The 19925-nt window shown below is 38.6% G+C and overlaps 1 protein-coding gene across 2 annotated transcripts; it reads right to left on the bottom strand.

Annotated features, from left to right (window-relative positions):
* Window positions 1–2283: 2283 nt before the first annotated feature.
* On the bottom strand, window positions 2284–16340 carry LOC101854437 (N-acetylgalactosamine kinase). Of its 2 annotated transcripts, XM_035971990.1 has the most exons (10): window positions 16246–16340; window positions 15475–15563; window positions 14773–14896; window positions 11299–11536; window positions 10906–11004; window positions 9840–9992; window positions 7752–7965; window positions 6403–6604; window positions 4101–4325; window positions 2284–2638 (listed from the first exon to the last, which is right to left on the bottom strand). In XM_035971990.1, the coding sequence occupies exons 1-9, from the start codon at window positions 16293–16295 to the stop codon at window positions 4124–4126; spliced, it is 1371 nt and encodes a 456-aa protein (XP_035827883.1). In that variant the 5' UTR covers window positions 16296–16340; the 3' UTR covers window positions 2284–2638; window positions 4101–4123. The 2 variants fall into 2 exon arrangements, with proteins under 2 accessions (XP_035827883.1, XP_012942625.2); XM_013087171.2 differs by lacking the exon at window positions 2284–2638 and having other exon boundaries at window positions 2707–4325; window positions 16246–16339.
* Window positions 16341–19925: the final 3585 nt, after the last annotated feature.

Here is a 19925-nt window from a genome sequence, read left to right as displayed (position 1 = left end):
CCCCCGGAAAATCAGCTAAATCATTTTCATCTAGAGAAATTCATCAAAACATGGAAGAAACAAAAAAATTATTTAATCAGGAATGTAACCCACTGTGTATACATGAAAGCATTTGCACCAGTGTATAAGTACCAACTACATGTATGTACATCTACAATTGAAATTACATTTTAAAGCTCCATTAAAACACTTGAGCCAGAGCATTTACTTTGGAGCAAATAGAGCCAAAGAAAGGAATCAAATCAAATAAACATAAAAGAATGTCTCAATATAGGACATTAAAATAAAGCAGTACACAGGATAAATAAAGACTGCTTTAGCCAAGCAGTTCTTTTATACTAATTTAAAATCTTTGCAGGCGTTAGCCATTTGCGTAGCTCAAGACAAAAAGAAGACAGATTCACTGATGAGTCACACAGTGTTAAAAAAAGACAACATCCTTAAGAAGTATGATGAAGTTCCTTTTAACAGAACTAACCAAAAGATCCATCTCGTGAAGAGCTTCTTTTAGACTGAAAAGCAGGAAAGATCTGAAGTTTTCTAGGTGCTCGCAGGTATTTCAATCTATCAATCTGAATGAAAGAGTCCAGCCATAGTATCCTTTTTTAAAATAAGGTCTTGGCAGTTTTCTCAGACAAAGATACAAAATGCAATCCTTTGCTACAGTCACAGACCAGGGATGCTTATTACCCAGTAGTTGGGAAGTATACAAATAGTCTGTCAAAATTACTTTGTCACAGAAAGAAAACACATCTCGTTCCACTCAATTATAAGCAGACTTCCATTCCTTGGCAATTAAAACCTTCACCTCATAATTCTAATAGGACAGACTTTCAAAACTCTCTTCTGAACAAAACAAAGTTGCCCTAAACAGAAAAAAGAAATTTATATGTATTTATTTATATATGAAAGGCAGCGTGGTGAAACCAGGCGCTAGTCAAAATAATGAAATCAAAGATATCAGCATTTTTCCTAGGGATTGGTAATTTTTATCGAATTTTTGTTTTTTGGCTCAACACCTTGTATGTCCATTTAAAAACAATGTGCTGTGTGGCCTTTACTAAAAAGACGTTGATTAAAGGCACAAACAATGTAAATTTACAGTTTTCAAGGACTTTCATTACTTTCAAACTTGGAAGTCACCAAACTTTGGCAGTCATTTTTTCTCTCATTTTAAGTCTGAAAACAGGTGATCCCCACCTCCTTCAATCTAAAATATCTCGACTTCTCTTAAAGATAGATGAATAATTTTTTCAGCGAAAGCATGACAAATGAACACGCTTTTAAAAAGATGATACCAAAAACTCCATAAACCCAAAAATTGACAAGCGCCTGATTCCACTGCTCCGTGACACATATGTGTAATAATAAAATACGCCATAAGGTAAACTAATTACACTGCCAAATGTTTCACTAAATAAATGATAAACATGCATATATTTCATTAAATTTCAACAAAGATTGGAATCGATAAAGTTTCTTCCAATCTAGAGTCATCTCAAGTTTGGTCCATAGATCTTGCACCACTCACCCAATTCACATGCAGCTTGAACTCCAAAGGGTGTATTTTTAAACAAAAAAAGGTTTCATCTTGAGCAACAAAATTTCGGCAAAAAGTGAGGTTACCAAAATTGAAGATAGAAATATGACAAGCTTACTATTCAACACACTGTAAAGAGAGAAATGTTCACACCCCATGGTGAATGATTCCATATTAAACAAAAAGATGAAAAGTTAAATGGGTCAAATAGTTTGAGTATATAAGCTTATAGCGGAAAGCGACCAACATATAGGGGCAAGAAAAGTAGAATCTCCAAGAGCTTTAAGAAAGCCAAAATATACCCTGTTCAAATCAGGGCGGATATCTCATATATTTCATGACCTATGTAAACACATCATCACTTTGTTTTTGTTTTAGCAGAGGTTTTACGGAGCTCGCAACTACATAAGGTCATATGAACGCCAAGGGGTGGATGTCAACAGAGACGTCCTTACAGGGAATCAGACTTACTCTGCTCACCTCTTTAGCTTCAAAAGAAAAAGAGGAAAAATGACAATAGTAAGGATTAGGAAAGAAAAAGCAGCAGTTCCCTGTTGCAGTTCAGGCACAGTTATGAACATGACATCGGTGAATCAGCCCATTTACAATTCTACTGTGCATAAGAACAGGTTAATGTCCCCCCTTTGGGAATAGCCTAGATTTAAAGACACTTCAGCCAGTAGCACTGCCACGGGGGGTACATCATCAGTTCGAAGGATGAAGTTACACACTGAGACTGTCTAACAAAAGGAGGTGGCTTTTATTCTTAATGGAAACCTTGCAGTCTCCCTTACTATCTCCCTTAGAACTACTCTGTCAATGTTATACGGGAGGGGATCAAAAAGACTAATCTCAACAAAATAAACCGTCAGGGAGCACACTTCACATCACAGGGCTGTCATGGCTTGCAAGCGATCAGTTCACTTTCTATACCTCCAGTCGTAACAAATTACAATAGCACTTATCATGCAATACAACACTTTAGCCCAACAAGAGAACACAACTATACTATTAATCATCAAACCAAAGAAAACATGCAATGAATGAGAATGGTTACCTCACTGACTGCCAGATGTTGAAATCCCAATTTAACCCCAGCTGCCGCATTTCAAGGGTGATTTAGAACATTCACTGTTAGATACCTATTCAAGGTACACACGTACAAATTTCAAGATATTTTTATGTCGTGTTTTATTGAGGTGAAAACAGATTTTCACCAGGTGTCGTACATTTGTTTGCATGATTATTTGAAAAACAGACACATTTTTTTTTTACCCTTATAAACATTATAAATAGGATCTAAGTTTTCTAAGTCACTTTTGTGACCATCTGGTATATGTCTTGTTCAATATAAGAACCCATAGAAACGAACAGATTTTTATTTTAGAGGCTGCATGAGGTGTAACTTTAGTCTAAAATCATGAAATGCTGTACCAGATCTAACAAATACCTATTGTAACTCACCTTACAAAAACCCCCCACAAAAAGCTACACTAAAGGATCAGGAGACGCAACTACCAAATTAAATAGGCAATACATCTTCCCTTTCCGAAACCGCCAAGACCGATAGCAGGTTGCTTAATAGTGTAAAAACAGTGGAGAAATCGAAACCGAAAGGGGTTGTTCAGCATTTTTCGTATGTCCAGGCCTACCCATGCTGTGTCAGTATTGGCAGTCGGTGATTAAGGGCACATCACTGCTAGTCCCATTAACATGCTGAACACCTTAGTAGAGATCTCAAGTCCAGGCCGAAGCACTGGAAATCTTACTTTATGTGTTAACTGTGGTACAGAATGTTCACACATGACATATGACAGAAAACCGCTTTAGTCAGAGAAGAGTCATTTCACAAAACTTCATTTGGCTGGTGAAGCACTTAGCGGTAGGTAGAGCATTACAGACAATATAACTCCTTATCCTCCAAAATTCATAAATTTTCGGAGCAACACCTTCAGTCGATGAGTCTGTTTGAGAAATAACTTACTACACATAAACTAATGTACTCTGAGTTAATGCTATAAAGTGAGTTTCTCGCTGATATGCCTAAGGAAAAATATTAGACAGCTACAAACCAACTGAAAGACATGCAACCAGAATGTTTAGCACTCCAGTCAACAGGACGACCTTTGAAGACAAAGTAAACAATATAGCACCTCAAAATTAAAAGTTCAACAAAAATATTGTACACTTAGATCAAATATTCAAATATATTAAAAACCACCACCACTGGCCGGTAAAGGTAACAAAAAATCCCCACAAAAATTATACTATGCCTTGTGATATGAACAGGACATAAACCTACGAAAGAAAACAATAGTACTTTTGACTTCTATGTGTAAGAAGAAATGCTATAAAATACTGTGTGGCTGAGAGCTTCTCTTTGAACTAATGAAAAATAAAGCAATATCACCTCCAGGACGGCTGATACCGGAGACGGAGTATTAGGTGAAAAGAACATTTTTGCCTCTTATGTTCAATTAGGTACAAAAGCTGCAGAGAAGGTAAATATAGCTTCTTTATCAAACCATCAGTCAGAAATAACACAACAATCTCCACTTACTATTCTATACAGAAGGGTATTTTTTAAATATAAAAGGCTGCCCCATCTCCTGGGGTGGTAGCAAACAAAGCCTCCTTGACTCTTTCCATCTTCTTGGGTTCCAACTTGTAGTAGTTGTCTTTCACCTGTGCAAGCATTGGCTTGACGGCATCACATCTGACGAGTGACACGGCACAGCCACCCCAGCCAGCGCCTGTCATACGCGACCCCACAGCACCAGCCTGCCTGTAGACACAGAACATCATCCATGTCAACCAGAGATCAAGACACTGAGACAGGAAGGAGGAAAAGGGGTCATTTTTCTTTTTCAAAAATTTAGTAACAAGTTTTACGGCACTAGCAACATAATAAGGTAAGAGAGCAACAAACACACAAAAGGAGAAGGAGACAAAAGGACGATAGATGTTCGATAGGAAAGAAGGCGCAAACCACACCAGAGCACCCTCCAACCACACACAAAAGGGGCCATTCCCTACAATGATATACAAATGCCTATAAGAGACATACCACCTAAACAAGTATCAGCTTTAGGAGCTGGGAACAGGAGGCAGACAAATGCAGCCGATAGAAGAATAGGTCAAGACCAGCCTTACAATAAGACTGAAAGAGGTAGCAGCAAATTTATACAACACCTGAGGAGATATAAAATAGTTTAAAAGAGCACAAATCGGTGGTACAAGAAAGCGCCTCGCCTCTTCACACTGCTAATTTTTTATAAAGTATACAGACACAGCAACAATTAAAGGCTGTGAAAGAGGACAGATGGACAGGAACAGTAGAAACAAAACAGACAGAACCTACCATTTTTCATTTCATTCCACACCAATAAAACATGGTAATAATTCTCTGAAAAGCTACAAACAGCAGGCCTGTTTAAAAAAAATACAAATCTGTGCATCTTAGTTAATCTAATGCTGAAGAAAAGCACTTCTAGTATCTTCATTTAGACCTCACTACAGGCACTTAATCACAATTGTGTTATACATTTCTCCCATGCAAACCAAAGTGACAGGAAGATGTCCTTATATAAATTCAAATAATTATTAACTCTTTCAAAAACGTAGTTTTTTGGGGTCTAGACATAGTTAACTTGTGGCTCAATTTGGCTATGCAGGTGGTGAACAAAATAACTTTATAGAAGCATAACCATCACTCAAAACGTAACATATGATATATCAAATTGAAGGAAATTGAATGAGGAGTACATCCCAATATGAAACAAGGATTAATTTTGAACATAGGTATGCATAACAAGGGTTAAAAATAGTGATGGTGGTGAGAAAAATAAATTTTGATGGAAAAAATTACATTCACCAATCATGTGAAAGCAAATCAGCATAGCTATCTTATCATATATAGGCCAAGAGCATAATCTATAAATTTTTTAATGCGCAGCTTTTTATTTGAAAGCAGTATTCCAATTTTTGTTTGAGTTATGGTATTTATACTGAGTCTGGTTACATCGTTTTGTTGATGCAAGAACGTAAGAACTAATTCACTTGTTTTTCCCCAAACCCACGCTTAGACAAATTGAAACTAGATGTTTTCGTTTCTTAAATCCTTTCAGAGTTTTTCAATAGCAATAAAAAGTAATTATAAATAACGGCTCAAGTTAGAAGGAAACAATACTGAGGCACCCTATTGCAGCCGATATATCGGCGATACATCCGCAAGGGGTTTTGTTTTTTGTTTTTGTAAAGTGTTTTACGGCGCTCGCAACTGCATAAGGTCATATGAGCACGCGGGACACACCTAATATTTTCAGTTGGTAGTAGATTTTGAATTTTGCCCGGGTGGCGACCGAAGCCTACTCTTATCGATTTTAGACCACCAAGGGATCTTTAACGTGCGCAACTTGCACACGGGTCCTCCGAGATTTTTCGCCCTTGTCCGAGAAGGCTAGGTGTAGATCTTTCCTACCAGAAGATCAGGGGTGTGGCTGAAAGACTGCAGTAAGAAGAAGTGAAGGAGTAGCAGTAGAAAGGCTGTAGAAAGAATCAGGAGCCCAAAGGAAGGGGCAAAGGAGGTGAGGGGGGGGTGGGCAGAAAGAGGGGACGAAAGCAGACGACAGAACATTAGAGAGCAGGAAATGAGGTGAAAGGAGACAAATTTAGAGCAGAAAATTTTTCGGTCGCTACCCGGATTCTAACCCGGGACCTTTTGAGTGAGAGGCCAACACCTTAACCTCTAAGCCACGAGAGCCCCCGCAAGGGGTATAGACGTGCGCCGATATATTGGCGATACGTCCGGAAAGAGTTAAAATGTCAAAGTTCCACTGATAAATTGTTTACACTACTCTCACCTGCAAACATCCACAACTTTGTCTAGCTCGGGGTGACTGCACTCATACATGTCACGACAACTGGCGTGACTCTCGTTCATCAGCTGACCCAGCTGCTCCAGTGCATCCTCAGGCTGCTCATCGCAAACAACCTTAAAGCGCAACACACGCTTCGCCTCACTGTACACGTGAGTGGCACGCTGGTAAAGACGGAAACTTTCAACTGCGAGAAAAATGGTAAAGGAAAAAACAATTATAGCTATGGCACAGAGAGAAGGCTGTCAAGCTATCACATGACCACAATAGAGTAAGGCAACATTCCTATAACTTCATTGAAAAATTATATTATGAGTTACTAAGCCCAATGTGAAATGCACATATCTGCAAATGCCTACAGCAAAAATTAATATGCTGTGCTGTCAGACCCTGCTGTATACTTTTATTCAAATTGTTAATCAAAGTTCATTACTCTCCATAACTTTCATTGACGGCAGTACAATATTACTGGAATGCTGAAGGAATCTTAGAATTTAAAAAGACCCAAATATTTCCATCTGTTCCTTCATATTGATATAATACATATACTTAAAGCAAAAAAAAAAGTCAAAGTGATCTCTATTTTACAAAATTTTAATAGTACCAAGGGGTACACTCCTTCAAGTAAACATTTTCAACTACTAGTAAACAATATGTGTAACGACATGGTGGAATAAGGCGCTCGTCATTTTTCGGGCATATGGGGATATTGGCATCACTTTAAAGCTTGTTCATTTGTCTTGTTTTCGATGAAAAAATAACCCATCTATTTTCAATAGAAGTGGAGATATTTTAGACTGAAAGAGGTGGGAGTCACCTGATTTCGGATGTAAAATAAGCGAACAAATGGCTACCACAGTTTTGCGACTTCCACAGCTGCAGATTCCATGGAAACTGTAAATTTACAGTTTTAGTGCCTTTAACCCTATCAGTACCTCGTGTTTTACTATCCTATCCATACGACGTGGGGACCTCTGTGCCAACACTTTCCGAAATTTACTCGTTAAACCGATCCGTACGCTTTGCTTAGCAGTCTGTCAAAATGATTTGTGGAGAAATACTGAAAGTATCAAAGAGATCTTCGCACTAGAAGTATTCTAAAATGTAAAGAATACAATCCTAGGGGTACAAAATGACCCCAGATAGGGTTAATCAACGTATTTCGGTAAAATCCACAAAGGAATTTGTTTTTAAATTGACATAAAATGTGTTGAGCCAAAAAACAAAATTTCAATAAAAAAATTGCCAAGAAGGAAGAAAAATGCAGCTTCCTTCAATTTCATTATTTTGACGAGCGCCTGGTTTCCCCTCGATACCTCATATATTATACCTACCGTGCAGCGTGTTTGAACTAAGGCTGGTCTCTGCTAGCTCCTCTGGTGTTGTCCCCAAGATGCTGCAGACTTCCTCCTTGCTGTAGGGTTCTGTGTGTAACTTGGTGGCCACAAGGGACAGCATGTCCTCCAGACTGAGCCCCAGTTTCTCCTGTAGCTCGCCCAGACGTTTTATTTCCCTCCACTTCACAGAACCCTGGGATTGGGCCAGTACCTGAGGGAAAGGTATGTGTGTGTGTGTGTGTGGGGTTGGGGGGGGGGGAGAGACATTGGAAACAGGCTTGAGTTTTGCATGGAAAAAGAAGAACTGTACACAACATCCACAAAGCATAAAATGCTCTTGTTACATCATCTGCGCTGGAAGACTATCGAAGAGTCACCATAATTCTCAAATAACTAGACCCTGGTTCCCTGGGGATCATATTTTATGCACACCGATAAGTGGATATATCGGCACCCTCACTTTCCGACAGGTCTCAGATCAGCTCGAGCCTACTTAGCTGATGCGCGCTGTATCAGCGAGTCCTGTATTTTGCCGCCAAAGTGTGTATGCATCAGTCTGCTTGTGTTTGTGTCCGTTTGTGGCTTACTTCTAGAATTGCCAGTGTTTGTTAGAAACTGAGGTGTACATCTCATCCGAAACACATAATGTTGGTAGCTCTACATGTTCCTCCAATGAAAAGTGAACAAATAGACTCACTTAGACATGTGGAACTCAGAAGGATAACGAGAAAACAAGACTTCTAGGGGTATTTTAAAAACCTTTCAATGAGCTTTACTCAAAATGTGAGATATCGTGGTGAATCAGCTGCTCGTTAAAATAATGAAATCAAAGAAAACTGCATTTTTCTTCTCATTTGGCAATTTTTATCAACTTTGTATGTTTTGGCTCAACACCTTTATGTCCATTTAAAAACGCATAGGTGTAAGACTTTTACTGAAAAACTTTGATTTAAGGCCAAAAAAATGTAAATTTACAGTTTCTAAGGATTCTCAAACTTTGAAAGTCACCAAACTTTGGTGACCATGTTCCCTCTAATTTTAACTCTGAAACCAGGGGACCCCCACCTCGTTCAATCCAAAATATCTCGACTTTTATTGACGAAAGATGGGTAATTTTTTCATTGAAATCAAGACAAATGAACAAGCTCTAAGATGATAACAATGACACCATATGCCCCAAAACTGATGAGTGCCTGATTCCTCTGTGTCGTGACACAAATGTTATTTCCTGATAAAAATAATTCTACTTGATGGTTTTGAAAACCACTGTGCAGCTAGAGTTAGAAAGAAAAATTTGAGAACAAAACATTCAGAAATTGACCTGTATTTTTTCCTTTGAAACCCTAGATTGTAACAACAATTGCATCTAGAAGGGTTATTCGAATGAGCGTAACTACTCGTAATGACTTATTAACTTAAGAAAGGGGGTTTTCCATCTATTCGTAATATTTGTTCATAGAAAGCTTGTATGTGCTGAAAAAGATAGGACATTATTTTCCTTATCAATTAACAAACCCCCCCACCGATGGTATTAACAGCAAAAACACAAGTTTCTATGGCCTCCTGCCGTACACTCTCTGACCCCTGAGTGACCCCGGCACCTCGCAGGGAACGCTGGCCGTAAGAAGTTGGCCTTATCAGTGAATTAGATTCGCATCTCTGTAAGCTCGCAGAAAAAGAGTTAACAATTCAGTCTATGAGCTGCTTACAGTACTTCGCTTCACCATACCAAAGCCAGACAAGTTTATCCCACCAAAGCCATCTGTATAACCAAACAGTCACTTCAATAATAATTCCAGTTTAACATTGAGCACATTTTTCATTAAAACTTTTTGAAATATAGTCAAAAACTGTCTAGGACAGCCATTCATTGTCAAGGAGAACAGTAGCCATCTTAGACAGGTGGCCGTCACATACAGTGACATTATAAAGTAAAAACTACATAAGGGAGGAAATGGGAAATGGCCATTTATACAGGAGATTGTTTTATACAGGTGGCTGTTTGTACAGGTTCTAATGTTTATAGAACCAGAAGGACAGGCTAAAGAAGCGAGGCAAGAGAGAACTGATATCACCAAGCGCTACCTGAGCAGCCAGCCGGCACTCTACAACTCTTATATTAAAGTGGGGTGTGGCAGCTTTGTTCATCTCCGCCAGACTGTTGCTCACAACAAATGATGCATTGCCAGGAAGTTGGACGTCTGTTGTTCTCAGAGGATTGAATTCAATGAGCTTCGCCTGAAACATAAAACAGTGAAGACATAAGTATACTATTTGTAAAAGTAAGGCCTAATGCAGTTATATCATTGACTCTGCATGAGAAAGAAGAAAAAGAAAGAAGAAAAACTCCTTGTGCAGAATGCATAAGCATGTTTATATTTGATTCATCCCATACAAAAACTACAACACTCACTCAAGATTACATTTATAATTCTAATACTCTCACAAGAGATGAAACAGTGGGATATATTCATCATACTGTCGCTCAGTCACAAGCAAGGTTTACGATTAAATATAAACATTTGACCCACAGCAGACTAGGATCATGGTCTAATTTTCAAGAGGGAAGTACATAGATGCATTAGCAGTGAAAGAGAATGGCAGCTCAGTTGATAAACAGCAAAACACATGACAATCTAATTTCAAATTTGAAATTGACACCCAATTTTTTCACAATAAATAAAAAAGTAGAAGCATTTGAGTTAACCTGCTGAAAATCCACCTAGACAAATTGATAGTGTGCATCCATGGCCCATACTAGACAGTCATCTACAGTGTGAATCCGTGCATTGATAAAGTAAATGCATTGCTATATATGAAACATTATCTGCAGGGTCTGAGGCGTTTACGACTATGAGTGAACATCAAATTAGAGAAAATCAAGGCTACAGATTTTTTCCAATAAGGCTGTAGAGCAAAAAGGAGATAGAAGGTACACAGTAAGTTCTCAGAATAACATGGAAGACACACATCACAAGCAGGATAAGTGTTAAACAGATATCTCAAAAAAGAAATCTGGGAGCAAGGATAGACTTTGTCTTGACAGATGACATTGGCAATCCAATCACAACTCTGTACACGAAACGAAAAAAACACTTAGTATCTGTCACAGAGCTAAAAAATAGCAGCTACGGCACAATCAGAGCCTCACCTTGCCCAACCGAGCAGTGATACTAATTGCCTGGTCCATGCCACCACCCTCTGTACCGATGTAATGCTCACACTTGGCGCACGTCTCTGCGATTTGCTCCTGCCATAGAAAAAGAGAACTTCTAATGTTACCAAGATCTGCAGGCAGTTTTAATAACCAATATTACAACTTGGCAAAATACCAACTGCCAAGGACACTTGGATAATAAACCCCCTATGAGGTATTACCTGAATCCAGCAATGATTTACAATAATATATGGAGGTTCACCACAACACAAATTATTGAAAACACAGCCCATAAACAAGAATATTAACTCTCAAACAAGAAATAAACAGTTTGAAACATCCACGCTGTCAAGAATTCTGGAAATAATAGAAAAAGGAGATCCATACCTTCGACATAGGCCATTGATTGGCCCTCAGCATGGCCAGAGCAGAGCAGCACACCAGAGCGCTAGAGCTAGATAGCCCAGCACTCTTTGGCACAGTTCCATCAACCATGGCCTTGAAACCCTGCGTGACAAGGCTGCAGAACTGCTCTTTGATCCCCAGCACACCACACAGCACATACTTGTACCAGTGGGGCACATCCTTGGTGATATGTATATTCATCACGTTACCTTCATATTCCCTAGAGACGAGAAAAAATAATTCTTGTTCAAGTTCAAAAATCAAAAGTAAAGGTTACATCAAGTCTCAATAATATTATATTTTTTGCTTTGCACACATTAAATTTACATATAAAACAATCCAAAATCTTTTCTTTCATTGTTCCAACATGCTTGAATGTTCACAACACCTTCCTCCTCCAGCCCCCATTATGAACACACACTTATAAAGAACCCACTTATAAAGAACCCAAAGCCACTACAACATGACATCATGAATGACACAAGACCACTGCCTGCTGAACTTCTCACAGAAAATGTTGCTCAATAGTCTTGTACCCCCTCAGATAGATAACACACACAGATCACAAAGAGTTAATGAGACACACTCAGCTTGCCACTTTCTGGCTCAGTCTTCTCCCATCCTGTGTGGAAATTCAACTTAACAGTGCCATTAACCAAGAACCCAGCTACACTTCGATGAACAGAATAAATCTTTTTTAAAAGTCACAACCCAAATGACACAAGGTTATACCTTTTACAGCTAGAGTCACTGAACAATAACAACCCTCCAAAAGATGTGCTGTAGGAACAAATTTTGTACATAAAGTACTTCATTCTGTACTTAAAGTAAGTAGGAAGTACAAGTACTGTTAACACCAATTGAGTTGAACTCACTTGAACTGATCTTCGGTTAAGTTTATTTTTTTCTCAGGTCCCAGCACCTTTTCTTCTTTTACATTTGTTAAAGTCAAACAGTTACGTTGAATTCAACACAAACTTCAAACGTAACACTTGCTTTTTTACCCCTGGCAGCAAGAATGTAACAGTTGTACTGATTTTTTAATCTTTTGTGCATATGGTGTATCATCAGATGTTTCACAACAGTTTTGATAGTAGTAATATTTTACATAGAAATACAATCAGCCTTAGGGAGAGCAGATCAACGCGCATTGATAGGCCTACATAGTACCTAAATGAAATGGTGAGGAGAGCGCAACAGTGGGTGCATGTCACAATACAATAAGCACATTCGTTGTTAACGTTGCTTCCCCTCCCCTCAAGGTTGAAGAGTATGGTGCACCGCAAGATGGTGAGCAATACAGTAAAACCTCGGTACATCCGATACGGACATTGGGGATTGCCTCGTTGATAAGACAACTTCCTGGGCTTTCGGCATACTGAGGTAGGGTGGCCAGTTAACTTATAACTTATGTTATATGTTAACTTATATAACATATTCGGCTAAAAACGTAGTCTCGACTGTAACTTAGGGTAAGTGTAACGTTCATTTTCTGAACCCTGGATTCCTTGTTAGAATTTTTACTTTTTAAAAGAAAAGTCTAAAACTTACCAGTGTAAAAACATTATTTTCGCTAATAAATTCAAGAAATTTTAGTGATCTAAAGTACAGAGTACACTTTGAGAATACAGGACACGGCAAGAAGCGAAAGTTTAAGTCAGAACAGTGTAAACAGTTCCAGTGAGGGGCGAGTTTTTGGCAGATGTACTGGTACATTATTTTGAGGCCAGTGAATGCTTAGAACCACTCCCCCATCTCACCCCACTCTCTTTCTCTCTCTCTTTCTTTCTCTCACAGAGTCTTACACACACACACACAAGCACGTGGTTAATAATCAAGTAAATAAATATTGTTCGATAACCTTTCCTATTGCCGCGATTTTTTTGCCAAAGCATTAATATTAACTCTCTGAACCCCATTGGACGCTCGGCGGTAATAACCCTGTTCCCTATCAGATGCTGGAAGCGTCCAGTACTAGTGACAACTGTTTCTTTTTATTAAATGCTGGTTTTTGTTTGTTTTTCGAAACTACAGTAGTCTCCGCTTAAGATCCCACCGCTTACGATCCCTGTTCGCTTAAGATCCCGTTGTTTTAGGATAACAGAATTCTTACTATACAAAAGTCACCCCTAAGATCTCGCTCTGATGGTCTACATTCGGCTAAGATCCTGCATTTCAGATCATAATTTGTGAAACAAAAACCCGGGCGGGCACAGCCGATCAACCAAGAGTGAAAAGTTGAGATCAATAAACTGTCCGTTGCGTCAAAGATCAGCCACTATTGTAAATGTGATCACACACACGTTGTAAAACTCGAAGCGATACAATGTTTGCCCCAGATGGGACCACACCGGGGTGTGAACTGACCGACGCGTTTGCTTTCCCCACGCATCGCACTCACACCTGAGCTCTCCCCCTAAATTTGCATCATTCGCTGGGTGGGTAGGGCCTACACGTTCGCTACAGGCGGGATATCACATCAAACCGTGAACTCCTCCCTGACCATTGCAGCAGTTGTCTCTACTCCCGAATTTGCAAGACAGACTGAATATTAATTGGTGTGTTCACAACGCAATGGTGTGTAACGACAAAGGCGGTTGGGGGGGGGGGGGGGACTCGGTCAGAGATGGAAATCTATAAATTTTCGACAGGTAAAGGGGACGGGCAACTGGATAAGCGTAGATCTTGAGACTCATGATAGGATAATAAGTGAAAATGGCACGCCTCATGCCATTATGCACCGTGATAGGTCATCAAGGTTAACCGCTCTTTGCTCGCCATATGCCATAAACCCACCAAGGGGGCACGTCAGTTCATTGTAGAGTGGAGGGAGACCATTTTACCGATTGTGAGCCTTAACATGGGTCACCATAGATTCTTCCCTGGGTTCGTTTGTTAAGATCCCGGTTCGCCTAAGATCCCGCATTTCCTTGCTCCTGAGCACCGGGATCTTAGGCGGAGACTACTGTATTCCCGAACCAAGTTTTTTAATAATGAATAAGCCTTTGTTTCTGCTATTAAGAAGTTGGAGGCAAGCTTTTGGGGTTATGATGAGACATAGTGCACTAGGTTTAGATGACTGTTGAAAAAACTGCGGGAAACGGTGGAAAAAACTGAATCAGGGGTTAAAGAGTTAAAATAAGCAGGGGAAAAGATTTTCTGGTTGTGACAGTTAAGTTGAGCTTTGGATGAGTTGTTCATTTTTTCACTCTCCCAAAGACATCAACTGATCCATAGTATATTCGACAGTACTGTTTCTTTCACTTTCCCTTCTTCCCATTCCTCTGGAAACATACACATCATTCCAGGAGACCTCTGATCACACATTCTATGTAACGGCACAGTGGTTTTTAATAAAAGTTAATTTATCATAACAAACCAATCAGATTCTGATACTTGAAAAGCAAAAAATAAAATTAAAGACTTCAAACCTCAAACTGTCAAAAACTAGCTTACTCAAATGTGCCATCAGTATTGACTAGGGTCAGCTTGCCACTGCTGTCTGGCTTCACTGCCATCACAATATCTTGTTCCACAGCCATGGGCAGAACAGAGTAGCCACAGTAGTCAATGTGTTCTCCTACAAGAGGAAAACAGGACGGATATTACACATCCTGTATCACACTGGCTAAAATATTTTATTGGTTTATAACACAAACAGCTTTGGCCTCTACAAATGAGAAATAATGAACAGATATCAGACTCAGCCAAACCGAATACCCAAATCACTGTTGTACGTTAAACTAAGAAAAATATGCACTCAAAACTTGTTTTGAAAAAACTCTGTATCATCCTGAGCATGGCCATGGCAATAGAAATATTTACACATGTGACATTAATATCAAGTACTCTGTATAGAAATACCAATGAGAGAGAGATGACGATTTGCCCTTAATAACAAGAAAATTAAGCAATTGAATTGTATATGCAAAAACTAACAGAAAATGTTAGTCATGGGACAGACATCCACAACAAAAGCTTGAAGCTTCACTTTTTAAAAAAACATGAAAAATTGTATTCGTGTTCAGATTTCCACAAAAAAAACACCCTAAACCACATTTAAATAACTGATTAATTTTTAAACTTCACTTTGGAGAAAAACTTATTGTATACTTAAGATTTTGTATTTATCCTTCTATTAAAGCGCCTTGGTCTTACCTATGAGATTGACTCTTCCAGGAGCTCTAGCAAAAAAGGCAGGATCTTCTCCAAACTTTTCAACAAATTTCTTTTTGATTTCATCATATCTGAAAAAATATCAAGGACATTAGCTCAAGAACGAAACAATACTGTTTTTTAAATTCATCACACTACTAACTTCTCAAAAGCATACTTCAGCGAAATAAGATAGAGTGGAGTCCGCTTAAACCAAAATATATGGGACCACCAGATTTTCTTCGGTTTAGCCATATTTTCAGCTTAGAGAGGTTGTTCAAATAGAAGAAAAAAGATCAGGGATTTTGTCTTTTTTCAGTTTACCACTGTTCTCAGATTTACTGTGTTCAGTCTAAAAGGACTATGAAATACTTTGTTTTCTTTAACTCAACACTTCCTTACATCCTACACTTATTCCTAAAAGCATTTTAACCAATGAAGTGTGAACATGCTCTTGATTATAAAATGTGTGATAAAAAAAAATTGGAGTCGGTAAGATAATTGGGAGTTTTGTGCTTATACAAACACTTCAGCGAACATGGACATTTTTTTTCTGATTATTAACACTTTGCTGTCACACAGCCAGCAGTACAAAATACTCCATCTGGTCACCCAGCCAAGAGAGTGACTTCTCGGGCCTGATGCATAACTACACCAGGTGACCAGAACGGATAACTTTCACCATCGCATTATTGCACCAAGTGACAGCAAAGTGTTAAAAATGATAGCAAACATTTTCCACACCCACACATAAACACCACCTCCTAAACATACCTCTCCTTCTTCATCTCAGGGACAGGTAGGACTGGTGGACCTTCAGCCATTTTGCACAGGCACCTGAAACGTAAAAAGGCACCAAACCTTGTATTTATATGGCTCTGCTTAAAGGCAGCTGAGGCACTACTATCTATATAGTTAGTCTTTGTTGTATTATCATCTCATTGTATTGCATATGGCACGTAAAAAATATATATAGTATTATTAGCATTAAATAAAATAGTTCTAATAGAAACTGAAAAAGTTGACACTTCAAATTGACTGCTCAGTTTAAGACTCTTTTCTTTTTTGTAAGTGTTTTACGGCGCTCACAACTGTATACGGTCATATGAGCGGGCGAGACACACCTAATATTTTCAGTTGGTTGGAAATTTTGAATTTTGACGGGGGGGGGGGGGCCGAATCCTACTCTTAATTTTAGACCACCAAGGGATCTTTAACGTGTGCAACTTGCACACGGGACCTCCGAGATTTTTTGCCATTGTCCAAGAAGGCCTTTCCTACCAGAAGATCAGGGGCATGGCAGAAAGATAGCAGTAAGAAGGAGCCAAGGAGTAGCAGTAGAAAGGCTGCAGAAAGAGTCAGGAGCCCAGAGGAGGGGGCAAAGGAGGTGAGGGGGTGGGAGCAGAAAGAGGAGACAAAAGCAGACGACAGAACATGACTAGAGAGCAGGAAAGGATGTGAAAGGAGACAATTTTAGAGAAGAAATTTTTTCCATCGTTTCCCGGATTTGAACCCAGGACCTTTGAATGAGAGGCCAACACCTTAACTTCAAGGCCATGACAGCCCCTTTTAAGACTCTGACACACATCACGTTTCAAACTGGCATTAGGTGGAGTCTTCCACCAAGCAATCTAAACCTGCTTTGTAGACTCTGAAGTGTTGTAGATAAGATTATTAAAGCTGCCCACTTTTCTGTCTAATAAACTTATTCAAACATTAAAAGATTGAACATCATACACTACTGTTACTTTTAAAAAAATGATTGTTAAGTAACCCATGTTTCTGCTATCCAAGTACTTTCCTTCATCTTCAACACTGCCCTTCAAATGTGAGTGAGAGTGTGTGTGTGTGTGTGTGTGTGTGTGTGTGTGTGTGTGTGTGTGTGTGTGTGTGCATGCGTGTGTGCGGGTGTGTGTGTGTTCACGTGAGCATGCAAGTGTGCACATGAGCTAAAATTTTCATGATAAGCAAACCACTCACCAAGCCTTTCGCTATAACAAGCCTGCACAACAAATGACAATACTGAACATACCTCTTACATCTAAGAAGCCAATAACCCAAGCAACAGTGGTAACAGTACATTAGTCTCAAGTCCACATTAATATAAGTAATGGTCTGCAATTTCCTCTCCATCCCAGTTTCTATTAAAACAAGGATCTACAGCAACAGATGGTCAGAGTCTGGGATCAATACTTGTCACGGGGAGTCAGAAGCTCACTCCCAGAAAAAGAGACCAGCTTATTTTATATTATAAATAGATTCAAAGACTATGGTTATGATAAGAAACTAGGGAAATAGGTTACTATGTTCCCTTTCACCATCAAAACATAATAATTGGTAAAATCAATATTGAACAAAAACAAAAATCTGACTCATAATTTTGAGAATGGTGTATAAATAAAAGCACACCTTGTACTTGCAAAGTGGACTATAGCCTAAATACTGTCAGATAATGTACAATATGCTCAAGCAAATGACATTGTGATAAACTAGAACAAAAATGTTCTTCTTATATATGGAAATATCGGGTGAAACTGGTAAATCAGAAATATAACAGCATTATTAAAGGGTAGCCTATGTATAGTCAATGAATATAAACTTTATTTATTTTATTAATTAAGATAGATGCTTTAAAACTTTTTTTTATATGACAGTTGACTGTAAATGGTGTATTAAATTTTGGAGTAGATTGTACAAAGAAACATTGACTAAAGGCACAAAAAATATTAATTTTTAGTTTCTAAGGCTCTCAAATTATTGAAGCTACCAAATTTTGGAGGCCATAATTTGTCTCGCTAATTTTACTTTTGAAACCAGCTAGGCCAGGGCACCACACTTCCTTCAATCACAAATTCTCAACACCTCGCTAACCTGTAGAGATAAACGGGTATTTTTTTCAATGACAGATAGACAGATGAAGCTTTAAGATGATACCATGCCACATGCCCGAAAATTAAGGCAGGCGCTATTTGAAACGCTGCATTCTGATTAGCTCCATATATTTATGCTATTTGAAACGCTGCATTCTGAACAGATCCAATGCTATTTGAAACGTAGCATTACAAGTAGGCTTACTAGCAGCCATCGTTTCTACATAATAATTTGTAGTTAGTTATGCCTGAATTGTGGAAGCTTTCTCAGTTTCTTGATAAACTTCCTAGGATTCGACTCCTTTTTGTTATTCCGTTGTCTTATTCTGATCAATATTGGGTAGATCTAGATCTAGATCTAACAATTGTTTCTGACATTGTTTGCGCAAACGTAGTCTTGTTCATTTCTCATAATCATAATCATTTGAGTTTGAGCAAGCAAGTCAAAATTAGACGCTTGGATAACAATGACAAGACGGTGCAACTCGGTAAGCACTTAATATCCTGTCTGCAGTATTGTCATATTAGTAGGCTAGAAACAATCTATACAATAGTCTACCTAAAAATATTATCTCTGTGTGCACTTTACATTTTGCCATCACACATGACGTCACCTGATCTAGGCTTCGCATTTTAATGAGCAGGTGGTATAGTGTCTATGTTCTCTGTCTAACGTTAGGCCTGGAAAAAGCTGTCTATGTTCTCTAATGCTCAGACTTCCAAGCGTGGCATCGAATCCCGGTCCCGGAAGTTTTTTATCTCTTCTCCTGAGCCTAAAATTAAAAAAAAAAAAAAAATTAGACTCACAGACCAAGGAAACCCACTAATAAAATTTAACCAGGCCTAGATCTAATTATTAGTAAAAAGAAAAGTGTACTTTGCAATAAAAGCTCCTCTTGGGGACAAAACCAAAATAAAATGTGATATCATCACAACATAAAAAACTACAAAGCAACAAGTTATATAATTATAATGGAAAAAAATTGTTGTTCAGTCGGGAAGAGGAGAAGAAGAGAAAAAAACAAACAATGATGGTTTGACTTCATGCGCAGATGCACTGTCCAGAACTCCCAACAATTACAAAAAAGGTAGATATCTATATAAGCTTTATATTTAACACACGGTGACACTGCGTTTTATTTAGCACTGGTGTTAATCACAACGCGGCGCTGCAAATAGGCACTTCGAAAAATTAATAAGCGCCTGATTCAACCTCCCTGTTGTACATCCTACTTCTGAGGGGCATTATAATAATTATTAGGAAGCCTATATATATTAAACTACACTGACTCCAGACTGCGGTTAAGTCTGGGCATGTTCTTGTAGGGTCCACCGTGATAGTCGCTCTAACACTTAACTTATTAACTTAAACTTTTACAGGCATAGATATCTAGATTCTAGATCTATTTCCTCTTTCTAACATCAGATTTGGAGAATCCAGATAAGGTAATAGAAGATCTAGAGAATTTGGAGAATTCGGATAATAGAAGATCTAGAGATCTAATCGTTGTTTTAAGGTTTGCGAAAGTCAAAACTTCCCAAAGTGATTGGAAAGTACTGTCATGTGTGTGTGTGTGTGTGGGG

This window comes from Aplysia californica, unplaced genomic scaffold, assembly GCF_000002075.1.
Source record: "Aplysia californica isolate F4 #8 unplaced genomic scaffold, AplCal3.0 scaffold00553, whole genome shotgun sequence".
Lineage (NCBI taxonomy): Eukaryota > Metazoa > Mollusca > Gastropoda > Aplysiida > Aplysiidae > Aplysia > Aplysia californica.
The sequence above is the reverse complement of the archived record's forward strand: the minus strand, read 5'-3'. Positions and strand labels throughout refer to the sequence as shown.